We start from the raw sequence: 11839 nt of genomic DNA on the forward strand, positions 1-11839 counted from the left end.
AGTGGCTGCCTTCGGCTCAGGTCATGATTCTGGAGTCCTGGGATTGAGCCCCACGTCCGGCTCCCTGCTCAGCAGAGAGCCTACTTCTCCCTCCTCCTCCTCTGCCTGCCACTCTGCCTACTTGTGCTCTCTCTCTCTCTGTCAAATAAATAAATAAAATATTTAAAAAATATATTATGCTAAGCAAAGTAGGTCAGAGAAAGACAAATACCATATGATTTCACTCTTATGTGGGATTTAAGAAGCAAAACAAATGAATAAAGGGGGAAAAAAAAGGGAGAGGCAAACCAAGAAAGAGACTTACCTATAGGGAACAAATTGATGGTTATCAGAGGGGGGGTAATGGATTAAGTAGGTGATGGGGATTAAGGAGGGCACTTGCTGTGCTGAGAACCAGGTGTTTGTTGTATGGAAGTGTTGAATCACTGTAGTGTACACCTGAAACTAATATTACACTGTAGGTTCACTGGCATTTAAGTAAAAACTTAAAATAATAGAACCAGTATAAGAAAATGTCATCAATACTGTCTTGGAACTATAAGAGCTAATATCACCTTGGAGTTAATCAATTTTTATTAAATGCAGAAAGCTAGGTCACAGATTATCTTCTCTTCCTCATTTACTTATACTAATTGGATAATTTAGGTAATGTATACGGAAGGCGGACTCTCTACAGACAGATCAGTTGGAACAGGACATTGCCACTTATTGTAACCTTGGACAAGTTACTCAGCCTTTTTGTCTCAATTTTCTTACATAATGGGTTAATATTAAGGGTGTATGGGAAAATTTCTGAACTAAGTTTCACATTAGATAGCTATTACTTACCTATCTCTTCCAATTCTGGGTTATATGCTCTTCCTGAGTACATCCACAGCACTGGGCACTTACTACATAGTATGTGAAATCAAATGCTTACTTGCTGTGGTCCCATACTTCTTCAAAGGCTATGTATCCTTTACACTTACCGTTAGTATCGTCTATATATGGTAGGCCTCCCCAAAAGTGTTTTTGGAATGAATCTTAATTTCTTTTGAATTCAAGTTTTCCAAGCAACTTCCCACTTCAAGGACTTTCCATATACTACTTCCTCTTTCTGGAATACTCTTTCCTCTCTTCTTCTAGCTAGTTTCTAATCAAACTTCAGGTCTTAACTTTTAATTCTATTAGAGACTTTTTTTTTTTTTTTATAGGCTCCATGCCCAGTGTGGAGCCCAACCGCAGGGCTCCAGCTCAAGATCCTGAGATCAAGACCTAAGCTGAGATCAAGAGCAGGACGCTTAACTGACTCAGAGACCCAGGCGTCCCAAAAGATTTTTTTTTTTTTTGCATCCCTCTAGAGAGGTTAAATCCCAACTATAAGCTCACAAAATACACTGTATTTTCAATTCAAAATCTCCCCCCTGCTAAATTTTTTTTTAAAGATTTTATTTATTTATTTGACAGAGAGACAGAGAACACAAGTAGGCAGAGGAAGAGGGAGAAGCAGGCTCTCCTCTGAGCAGGGAGCCCCACGCGGGGCTCAATCCCAGGACTCTAGGATCATGATCCGAGCCGAAAGCTGACGCCCAACCAACTGAGCCACCCAGGCGCCCCCCCGCTAAATTTCTTTATGAAGGCAAAGGTGGTCTGTTTATCGTTGCATCCACTGTGCCTAGACAGTGTAGGCTAAATGTTGGCTGTAAGGTATTACTGATAGCTATTATGGACACTCAAATTATCTGAATAACTCTTTACAGTTGTTTCTACTGGTGCTGTGACATACACTAAAATGTACTGAGAACACCAAAGTCAGTAGTACAGGAGGCACCGCTTGGTGGTGTCTTATTATTGACCAACCATAAACATTGCTTTTCCTCACTATACAGTAACAGGCCTTTCCCCCCTTTTCCGTGCTTACACTGCAGCCAGTGACAGAGACAGGACCAAACTGGGCATGCTGATATTGAAGGTTAGGGATGGCTTGTCCCTGAGAAGTGTGCGCCGGCCAGGAACGTGCATCAGTTTGACAAGAAATGAATCTGACACCAGGTACTCAGGGAAGCACCCGGCAGGGACATCACTTCCCAAGCTCATTTCGAGCACTCAGGTCTCACGGGTCTCTGCTCTGTCTCCCTGGGTGTTGATTTTTGGCAAGTGATTCCGCCCGGATTCAGTTTCCTCGGTGCCATACTTCGGTGTACCTTCCGGTTATCTGACTAAACTTTTCACCTCATCGGACCTTTCACTCAGTAGATGGTTGCAGCGCAGGGCTGCCTTTGGCGTCTCGTCTACCTCTCAACGACGTGAAAAAGGTCCCTCAAACACTCGGTGTGGGGATGAAACGGGGGCAGAACTTGCATGACGTAGAAACAAACACTTCGGTACCCCAGGAGACGAGTGCGGAAGCTCTGGTGCCACCCTCCCTCCTCGCACCAGCACAAACCCTCCACCGCCCTTCGCAGGTGGTCACTGTGCTCCTCAGCGGCAACGTTCACAAGCTCCCTGGAGGGTCCTGAACCCACACCTACTGAGATTCCAGACAACCTGCGCAGGACCGCCCGTTTTCCCTCCCCGTCGGCAACGAACCCAAACCTTCCCCCGGCCCTGTCACCTTGGCCGCCTGACCCATGGCTCTCCTCACCGCGGCGGCTACTTCTCCGGCGATCGAGCCTCCCCGCCTCTCGGCAACCAATCACTGCCCGGCGTGGACTATCCAACTCCCCGAAGTCACGTTCCTAACGTGCCGCAACCAATCACCGCGCAGATTCCCCCTTGTAGCCCCGCCTTCCACAAAGACACTGGAGACGAGTTTGCTAAACGGCTGCAGTCTGGTAAGAGCGCGAGAAGCTGCCGAGCCCAAATACTGGAGAGAGGAGAACGGAAATTACCTGGACGCCATGTTAGTTAGGGGCAGAGTCACTTCCGGTCTCTTCCGAGGCAGTCAGGTGTCGGGGGTGGGTTGATATTTATTGGAGGTCTTCAACGTCTCTGTTATTACCTCTTGTTTGAGGGTTGCGGTTATCTAATAAAGAACCTTTATGTTAATGTTTCCCAGTTGCGACAGTCTACTTGTGAAAGTGCATAAGAGCCAAGCCCTAACAAGTATAGCTGCCGTTAATTGGAATTCTGGCTTCCCAAAGCGCTATTTGTACATTTTCTCAATTCCCGGAAAAGGTGAGGTAGAGTTACTTGCTCAAGACCACAGGCTAGAGGGGTGCCTGGTGACTCAGTCGGTTAAGCTGACAACTCTTGATTTCAGCTTAGGTCATGATCTCTGGGTAGTGAGATCGAGCCCCCCCGCCCCCCCTTGGGCTCCACCCTCAGCTGGGAGTAGCTTCTTTTCTCCCTTTCCCTTTGCCCCTCCCCCTGCTCAGGTGGTCCCGTGCACACTCTCTCTCTCTGAAATAGTTTCTTAAACAAAACAAAACAAAAACCATAGGGCTAGTAAATGGAGGTCCGGGACACAAATCCCTATGCCTGACTAGTCTTACCCTCTACACATCCTCACCTTACCCTACTCTTTGGTTTTGCTGGTCAAACGGTCAGAAATGTTATTTAAGCACATTTTAACTTAGGACCTTGCAAACTTCAAGAAAAATCTCAACCTTTCCCTCATCGCATAATCGTTGTTTGCCTTCCCTACGTCACAGCCTTTCAGGTAAAACTACTTTTTAGTAGGAATGAACGATTTGAAGCAAAAGATCTTAAAGACCTTTTTCCTTCTCTGTGATTTATGTCATTTTAAAGAATATTTCAAGTCATCAAGATAGCAACATAACAGTTAACTTTTTAAATTATAATCCATTAGATTTGCAGATGAGTGTTTAACATAACCAAGCAATTAAACCAAATATACTCAAGTACTGTCTTTTATATAGGAAACAATAGACGATCTTGTGACATTGCATGATGGTGCCTTCAAATTTTTAAAGAATGACTGAAACATGCTTATTTTCATTTCCAGTTTAGAATCACGGCCCAGTTTCCTGAAAATTCATAATTTATTATTACAATTTCTGGCTAACTAGGGTCCTGTATTCACTTAACCAAAACCCCGTATCTGCCAATACTTGAAAATAAAATTCTCATAGGGTCAAACTCAGTTCATTACTGAAGGCTCTCTTAGATAACTCTGTATCGTTCCTTCAGCTGTTCCATAAATGAGGTAACTATTTTTGTTATTCTAGGAATATGTCCTGGTTTGTTAACATCTCAAAGTGTGAGACCAGAACTAAACAAGAATTCTAGTTTGTTCCTCACACAAGTTCATGGAGCTCTAAGTAGGCAGAATAAAGGCCTCCAAAAGATGTCCCTGTTTAAATCCTAGGAACTTTTGAATATGTTACCTTATATGACAAAAGGGACTTTGCAGATGTGATTAAATTAAGGCTTTTGAGATGGGAAAATTTTCCTGGATTGTGTGGTGGGCCCACTGTAATCACAGGATCCTTATAAGTGGACGAAGGAAGCGGAGTCAGGGAGAGGTTTGAAGATGCCCTGCTGCTGGTTCTGAAGACAGAGGTAGGGGCTTCAAGTCAAGAAATGCATCACTTGGAAACATGTTAGCTTCTAGAAGGTAAAATAAGGTAAATGTTCTCCCCTAGAGCCTCTAGAAGGAATGCAGCCCTGTTAACACAATGATTTTAGCCCAGTGAAACTCAGACTTCTGACTTCCAGAATGTTACCTGTTTGTGACCCCTTCCATCTTGAAAGCCAACAGGAGGGCATCTTCAATTTTTGACTGTCACCTCTCCTTCCATCATATCTCCTCCCTCTCCTGTGTCCCTCTTTCACTTATGAAAGCCCCTGTGATTATATTGGGCCTACCTGGACAATCCAGGAATCTCACCCACCACAAGATCCTTACTTTAATGACATCTGGAAATCCCCTTTACCATGTAAAGAAACATATTCATAGGCTCCAGAGATTAGGACATGGGCATCTTCTGCCTACCATACCCAGTTTAGTTGAAGCTGGACAATAAGGTTGAAATTGAAGGAAATGAAGCGGGAGAAGGAGCCATGGGCCTGATCAGGTAAGAACCCTATAATCCAAGGTAGGGTTTTGGATTAACTTTGTGATAAAATGCCTTACCAGCAGGAGAGTGAGATCATGATTTATATTTTATAAAAATCACTTTTGTGTGCTGAATGGCAAATTGACTACAATGGAAGCAGAACCTAGTTAGGAGGCTCTCAAAGTACTCCAGGCAAAATATGACAGTGGCTTGGATTAGGGTGGTGTAGTAGAAGAGGTGAAAAGTGATTGGATTCATGATATGTATTGCCAAGTATAACAGAGAAGAGTTAAGGATGATTTCATGGCCTTTGACTTGAGCAATTTGGTGAATGGTATTATGGTGGATGTAGAATTTTGCAGGAGGAGGTTTTTTTGTTTGTTTGTTGTGCAAAGAGTAAAAACAAATCTGAACTGCCTCACAGACATCCATATGGAGGTGGTGAGTAGGCGGTATTACATTCCATTGGCCAATCTGGAATTAGGGGAAAGGTAGGTCAGAGAGACATACTGGAGAATCATTGCTCTGCAGATGATAAAGCCTTAGTGAAAGATGACCACACTTATTATCCAAACCAGTATATATCTCTTCTTTTTAACTTTCTATTTTGACAATTTCAGTCTTACAGGAAAGTTGCAAGAATAACAGAATTTGCATATACCCCTCACTCGGATTCCTCAAATGTTAACATTTGACCACAATCACTTTATCCTTTTCTATCTCTCTATATATGAATATTTTTTTTTGGTATTTCTTTACTGTTTGAAAGTGAGCTGCAGACATGATACTCCTATACTCCTAAATACTTCAGTGTTTTTTATTCCTACAAAAAAAAAAAAAAAGACAGTTTCTTACATCAGTGGGCCTCAAAGTATGATTCCAGGGCAAGCAGCAAATGCATCACTTGGAAACATGTTAGAAACCTAAATTTTTTTTTTTTTAAAGATTTTATTTATTTATTTGAGAGAGAGAATGAGAGACAGCACAAGAGGGAAGAGGGTCAGAGGGAGGAGCAGACTCCCTGCTGAGCAGGGAGCCCGATGCGGGACTCGATCCAGGGACTCCAGGATCATGACCTGAGCCGAAGGCAGTCGCTTAACCAACTGAGCCACCCAGGCGCCCCTAGAAACCTAAATTATAAGACCCCACCCCAGATCAACTAATTTTGATAATTTTGCTATGGTTATGTAAGGAAATTAACACAACTTTCAAAGCTACTATCTAATTTATAGGCATTATTTAGATTTTGCCAATTGTCCTAGTAATGTCTTTGATAGCAACAGTAGCAAATGAGTCACTTTTGAGATTCAAGGGATCCACTATCAATAATTTTTATTGGCAGGGGACAAGATAAGACAAACTGGTAAAATATTATCATATAGAGTAGTCCTGGAGCTATAGTTAATTTTTCTTAATAAGGGCATGTGGAAATTAAATGTTAGCTAGAGAATATAGCCAAGAATGGAACCCATTGAGAAGTCTGGAACTGGAGGCTTACTGTGAAGGAGAAACAGCATCCAGAGGGGTATAGGAGACAAGACTAGGAGAGTGAAGACTATTCCTGAAAAGAGGAAATGATCAACATTAGGAAATAATGCCAAGAGGTCTAGTATGATAAGAAATAGAAATGTTCATAGAATTTGTAAGTGGAGGTCCTTAACAACATTGGCAAGAGGGAAATGGGTTAAAAACAGATGAGAAAGTGGACACAGAATAAAGAAAAGTTTTAAGAAGCAGCAAAGATATGAAGGGGTATGTCAAGTTAAGGAAGGTGTTCTTCCTTTAAGGTGGGGCATGTTACGTTACGCTGATTACTTCTGGGAAGAAGTCTTAGTTGCACAGTGGAGGGATGATTACAAACTCCTGATGCCTGGGTCCCAACCTCGGAGTCTGATTTAATTGATCTGGATTTTGGCCAGGTTCAAGAGGATTTTTCAAAAGTTCCCCAAGTGATTTTACCGTGCAGTGAACTGCTAGAGGGAGAAAAACACTGGTGCAAGGAGGGCTTACTTACTGGAACCAAGACCTTCTGCAGCTGAGAAATTAAGTGTTAGGGTGTCTCAGACAGCAAACACGACCAGCATTGCTTGGATTATCCAAATCTTTTCAGTTACAGTATCTAATTTTTCCTACAAGTGTCCATAAAGCAAGTGAAGAAGGGCGTATACAGTAACTCCATTCCCCAAGACACACTAAAGATAGAAAGAAAGGGGGAAAAAAAAAAAGACCTCGGTGTGGCTCCCTAGAGTCTCGAATCAGGAACCTCCCTTCCGCCGGGTCTCGTCGGGCAGTTCTTGGAAGCTCCCGTGCGCTCTCTGCACCCGCAGTGCAGGTCGCCAGTGCGCACGCGCAGGACCAGCCCGGACGCCCGAGCAGCGGTCCCCGCGCAGGCTTGGCCGTGCACCCCCGCCCTCTGCTCCGGCTCCTCCCTCCTCTCGAGCTTCTCCCCGGGGCGGCCGCGCGGGAGGGAGGCCGAGATGGCAGATGAGATCGCCAAAGCTCAGGCCGCGCGGCCTGGTGGCGACACGATCTTCGGGAAGATCATTCGCAAGGAAATCCCAGCCAAAATCATTTTTGAGGATGACCAGGTAGACACCGGCCGTCGCCTCCCTGGAGGGCTGAGGCGGGGCAGTCTCCCGTGAACACGCGGGTTTCCCGCGGACGGAAGGGAAAGGGTCGGGCAGCATCGCGAAGGGAAGGGACTCCGCCGCCCCGCGGGGCCTCTGCCGCGGGCCCCCAGCCAGCGGGCAGGGCCGCGGCAGCTCGGAGGCCGCCTGCTGGCGCGTGCCGGCGCTCCGGTTACGCGTTATCAGCCCGGGGCGCGGGTCAGGCTGCCGGGCACCCGCCGGGCCAGCACCGTGGGGTCTGGGCGCGTGTGGGCGCCCGCCGGCTCCGTGACTGCCTCGGACCTCGCCCGTGTCAGGAATCTCACAATCTCGCCAGCGCTCTGCCCGACAGGGAGAAATCCGATCGCGCCCTGTCTAGGGCCCAATCTCCGCGATCTCCCGCGCACAGCCTGCCCGCCTGGGCTTTCCCGGGCGCCAATCCGCGCCACGTTGCGTGAGACGGCCGGGGGTCCGCGGCCTCGGGGTGGCTGGGGGCCGAAGGTCCGCCTCCGCCAGGACCTGCTAGTCAACCCCACCCCACCCCCATCCCGCTCGGGCCGCGGACTCTGGCGGGGAGTGGGTCGGCTTTTGGGATTTGCTTTTCTTTGGCCCCGCCCGGAAGCAAAGGTTCCTTTCCTATTTTACAGGAAGCAGTTTTATGGCAGGGGACTAAGCACGTAGTTTTTGTTGACTTCATCGTAGGTGAAATTCTGTTTTAGGAGGGCCAAGTAGATGTGACATCTTGTGTAAAATACTTCCGGGCGAGTTGTATTTATGGGCTTGGATCTCAGGTAAAGCTGGGCAGGAGGTTGGCTGATTTAGATAGAAATTAACTTTGTCAAATTAACTTTAAGAAATATGGAATATAAGGGAAACATTCTTTTTACACTTAGCGTTCTTAGATTCAAAATGTTACCTAGATTAGATTCCTGTAGGTGAATTTTATTTAGATACCTTTGTTACTGGTAGGGAAGTTCTTTTGTTCTAGAAAATGCATATTTCTTTTTTTTTTTTTTTTTTTAAGATTTTATTTATTTGACAGAGAGAGAGACAGCGAGAGAGGGAACACAAGCAGGGGGAGTGGGAGAGGGAGAAACAGGCTTCCAGCTGAGCAGGGAGCCCGATGTGGGGCTCGATCCCAGAACCCTGGGATCATGACCTGAGCCGAAGGCAGACTCTTAACGACTGAGCCACCCAGGCGCCCCTGCATATTTCTTTTTAAATATTTTCACTTGCTTTTTATAAATGATGATTGAAATAATTGATTTTTGAACCACCTAAGACCCAAGAGTATAACTGCATGAAGCAATCTAAATGATACAGCATTTTGTGTGGAGTACTAAATAGAATTAGTCCTAAGACGTTGAGCAGGGAAGTTTCTATTAATAAGCAGCTTCCACCTTCAGTAGACAACAAGAGATAAAAAAAATACTCATTTTTTTTTTGGTATGTAATTTGCCTAAATGCTGCTTATCTTCATTTCTATGAAAGACAAAAGGTATATTACTTAAATAGTTGAGTAAGGTGAGAAGAAATAGGTATTAGTCAAAATATCAGACAAATACATAATTACAAAGCTCATCACTGGGGTAAAGGAAAAAAACAGGAAATTGCACAATGGGGACTCCTAACCTAGGGAAAGTGGGGAGAGAAATCTGATTTCTTTCAGAAATTTTATATATGCTGGGAGCTGAGGAATGAATATCAGGTTAAGTTAGACAAAAGCTGGGGTTGAGGGGAGAGAGGACCATTGCAGTAGAGGGAAGGGCCTTTTTTGAAAAAAGCCTGGGAGTGTGGAGAGAGATGAAAGACACTGTGATTTGAGCAGGAAGAGTTGAATGAGATCAAACTGAAAAGGTAGACAAGGATTAGCTTGCCTAATTTCTACTTCACTTTTGGATTTCACTTTAAATGTCCCTACCTCAGAGTGGTTTGTCTGTGATCCCCCTGTCAAAATTGGGTTTTTCTGTGATAATCATTTATTTCACTCTTTACTTTTCCTTTGTAACATGTAGGTAGGATCTTAACTCTTTTATACCTTTGTTTAAGGTCAGCCTTCCCATTAGACTAAGTTCTATGAAAGTAACCATGGGATTACAGGTATTGTATACACTTCTGATTTCCTAGCATCTACTACATGCCTCCCATGGGGCTAGTGTGAAAGAGTAAATTTAGCCTATAAAATGATACTAAAACTAATTTTTTCCCCCTTTTCTCTAGTGTCTTGCTTTCCATGACATTTCCCCTCAAGCACCAACTCATTTTCTGGTGATACCCAAGAAACCTATATCTCAGATTTCTGTAGCAGAAGATGATGATGAACGTGTAAGTAAATTTACCAACACAATTCATTTTCTTGCCTTTTTTTTTTTTTTTTTAATTTGGGAGACTAAATTTTGACCTGAAAGTGATGTCATATTTTCATTTTCCTGAGGGTATTATTGAGGGAAAAAACAGACAATCCTTTGGGAGTGCAATGTAGAAATAGTTTGATTTTTTAAAATTGAGATATAGTCGACACATAACATTGTTAGTTTTAGGTGTACAACATAGTGGTTTGATATATGTATATTACGAGGTGATCACCACAGTCAGTCAAGTTAACATCCATCATCACCAATTCTTAAACAAAATGGTTCCTAACAAGGAATAGTTGGTGAGACTCATTTTTTCTCAATAAAGAAACAGTACATCATACAGGGGATGATGTTTTTTTCTTTCTTTCTTTTTAAATTTATTTGACAAAGAGGGAGAGAGCACAAGCAGGGGAGAGGGGCAGAGGCAGAGGGAGAAGCAGACTCCCCGCTTAGCAGGGAGCCCAATGTGGGGCTCGATCCCAGGACCCTGGATCATGACCTGAACCAAAGGCAGTCACTTAACCAACTGAGCCACCCAGGCACCCCGATGTTTTTTCTATTAATTTTTTCTATTAATGCTGTTAAAGGAAAGAAAAATCATTTGGTTTTGCCAGATGTATAGGCCTCAATTAAATATTTTCCTAATGCTCCTCATGGTAGATTGTATAATAGTTTATAAATACTGGCTCTTCTTCTTCAGGGGTGCTTTAATACTTCCTGCCTTATTGATGGCAGGCCTGGTTATGTGACTTAATTTGGCCAGGAAATGCAAGCAGAAGTGATATGTCTTGCATAGAAACTATTAGAGACTAGCACCTGGTTTGTCAAGTTCTTTCTTCTCTCTGCCACTGTGGTCATACAGAAACTACTCCATCAGCCTGGGTTTCAAAGTGAAAAAGATGAAGAATTTAGAGCCTAGTCAACTTGTGATGAGCCTATAGTGAGCACAAGAAGTGTATCTTTGTTGTAAACCAGTATGTGAGGTGGTTTGTTACCACAGCTTAACCAAACCTATCCTGATTGATGTACTCTTCTGTTATAAGAAAGCAAGATATATCTTGCTTTATTAAGAACATGTAAATCTTTTTTTTTTTAAGATTTTATTTATTTATTTGAGAGAGTATGAGAGAGAGAGAGCATGAGAGAGGGGAAGGTTAGAGGGAGAAGCAGACTCCCTGCTAAGCAGGGAGCCCGATGCCGGACTCAGTCCTCAACTCCAGGATCATGACCTGAGCCGAAGGCAGACACTTAACCAACTGAGCCACCCAGGCGTCCTATTAAGAACATTTCCCACTTGGAAAATGATTTTAAAATTGTTTTAATTGAGCAGATTTATGTCTAATTTGTTTATTGGAATTAGTCCTGAGTAAATACCTAATCTTAATGGCTTTTTATTGTAAATTGTGTTGTATTAGTATTAAGAGTTTCCAAATATTTGCCCAGAGGGATGTTTCAAGTTGGTGGTCTTTTAATATTTCAACTTGGTAGTATGTTATTTAATGACAAGAATTTGTAAATTGCCTGTGCTTAAGAAACTTTTTTTTTCTTTTCCAGCTTCTTGGACATTTAATGATTGTGGGCAAGAAATGTGCTGCTGATCTGGGCCTGAAGAAGGGTTATCGAATGGTGGTGAATGAAGGTTCAGATGGGGGCCAGTCTGTCTATCATGTTCATCTCCATGTTCTTGGAGGTCGGCAGATGAATTGGCCTCCTGGTTAAGCATGTTTTAGGGATAATTTTCCCTTATCTAGGCAATGGTCAATATTTCCCAGTTCCAGTATGTTAAACAGTATACTTTGTCTGTGTATGGAGAGATTGAGGAAATAATTTTTAAAACCCATACATAATAAAAGACAATGTTGCATGGTTTACAGTC

At 43.5% G+C, this 11839-nt stretch overlaps 2 protein-coding genes across 5 annotated transcripts in view; one reads left to right on the forward strand and one right to left on the reverse strand.

Moving 5' to 3' along the window:
• Positions 1-2828, reverse strand: part of LYRM7 (LYR motif containing 7) — a 35667-nt gene extending 32839 nt beyond the window's left edge. For 2 of the 4 annotated variants that reach the window (XR_014147254.1, XM_031034613.2), the window contains exon 1: positions 2594-2815. Coding sequence is in view for 3 of the 4 variants with exons in the window: in XM_031034613.2 (XP_030890473.1) it covers positions 2594-2611 (18 nt within the window). In the remaining variant the exon portion in view is untranslated. Of the gene's footprint in view, positions 1-2593 lie in introns of all 4 variants that reach the window. The other 2 variants (XM_081827129.1, XM_081827127.1) reach the window with 1 other exon arrangement.
• A 4534-nt stretch (positions 2829-7362) lies between these two features.
• Positions 7363-11839, forward strand: HINT1 (histidine triad nucleotide binding protein 1). The gene is made up of 3 exons (XM_006727872.3): positions 7363-7588; positions 9827-9931; positions 11518-11839. The coding sequence occupies exons 1-3, from the start codon at positions 7478-7480 to the stop codon at positions 11680-11682; spliced, it is 381 nt and encodes a 126-aa protein (XP_006727935.1). The 5' UTR covers positions 7363-7477; the 3' UTR covers positions 11683-11839.

The sequence above is a fragment of the Leptonychotes weddellii genome, chromosome 7 (genome assembly GCF_054177405.1).
Source record: "Leptonychotes weddellii isolate Sample4059 chromosome 7, ASM5417740v2, whole genome shotgun sequence".
Classification (NCBI taxonomy): domain Eukaryota; kingdom Metazoa; phylum Chordata; class Mammalia; order Carnivora; family Phocidae; genus Leptonychotes; species Leptonychotes weddellii.

Excerpts from the sequence above, each read along its gene's own strand:
- HINT1 (XM_006727872.3), top strand. The coding sequence starts at position 7,478 with ATGGCAGATGAGATCGCCAAAGCTCAGGCCGCGCGGCCTGGTGGCGAC. Across the intron at positions 7,589-9,826 it reads TCATTTTTGAGGATGACCAG|TGTCTTGCTTTCCATGACAT; the intron begins GTAGACACCGGC and ends CCTTTTCTCTAG. Across the intron at positions 9,932-11,517 it reads CAGAAGATGATGATGAACGT|CTTCTTGGACATTTAATGAT; the intron begins GTAAGTAAATTT and ends TTTCTTTTCCAG.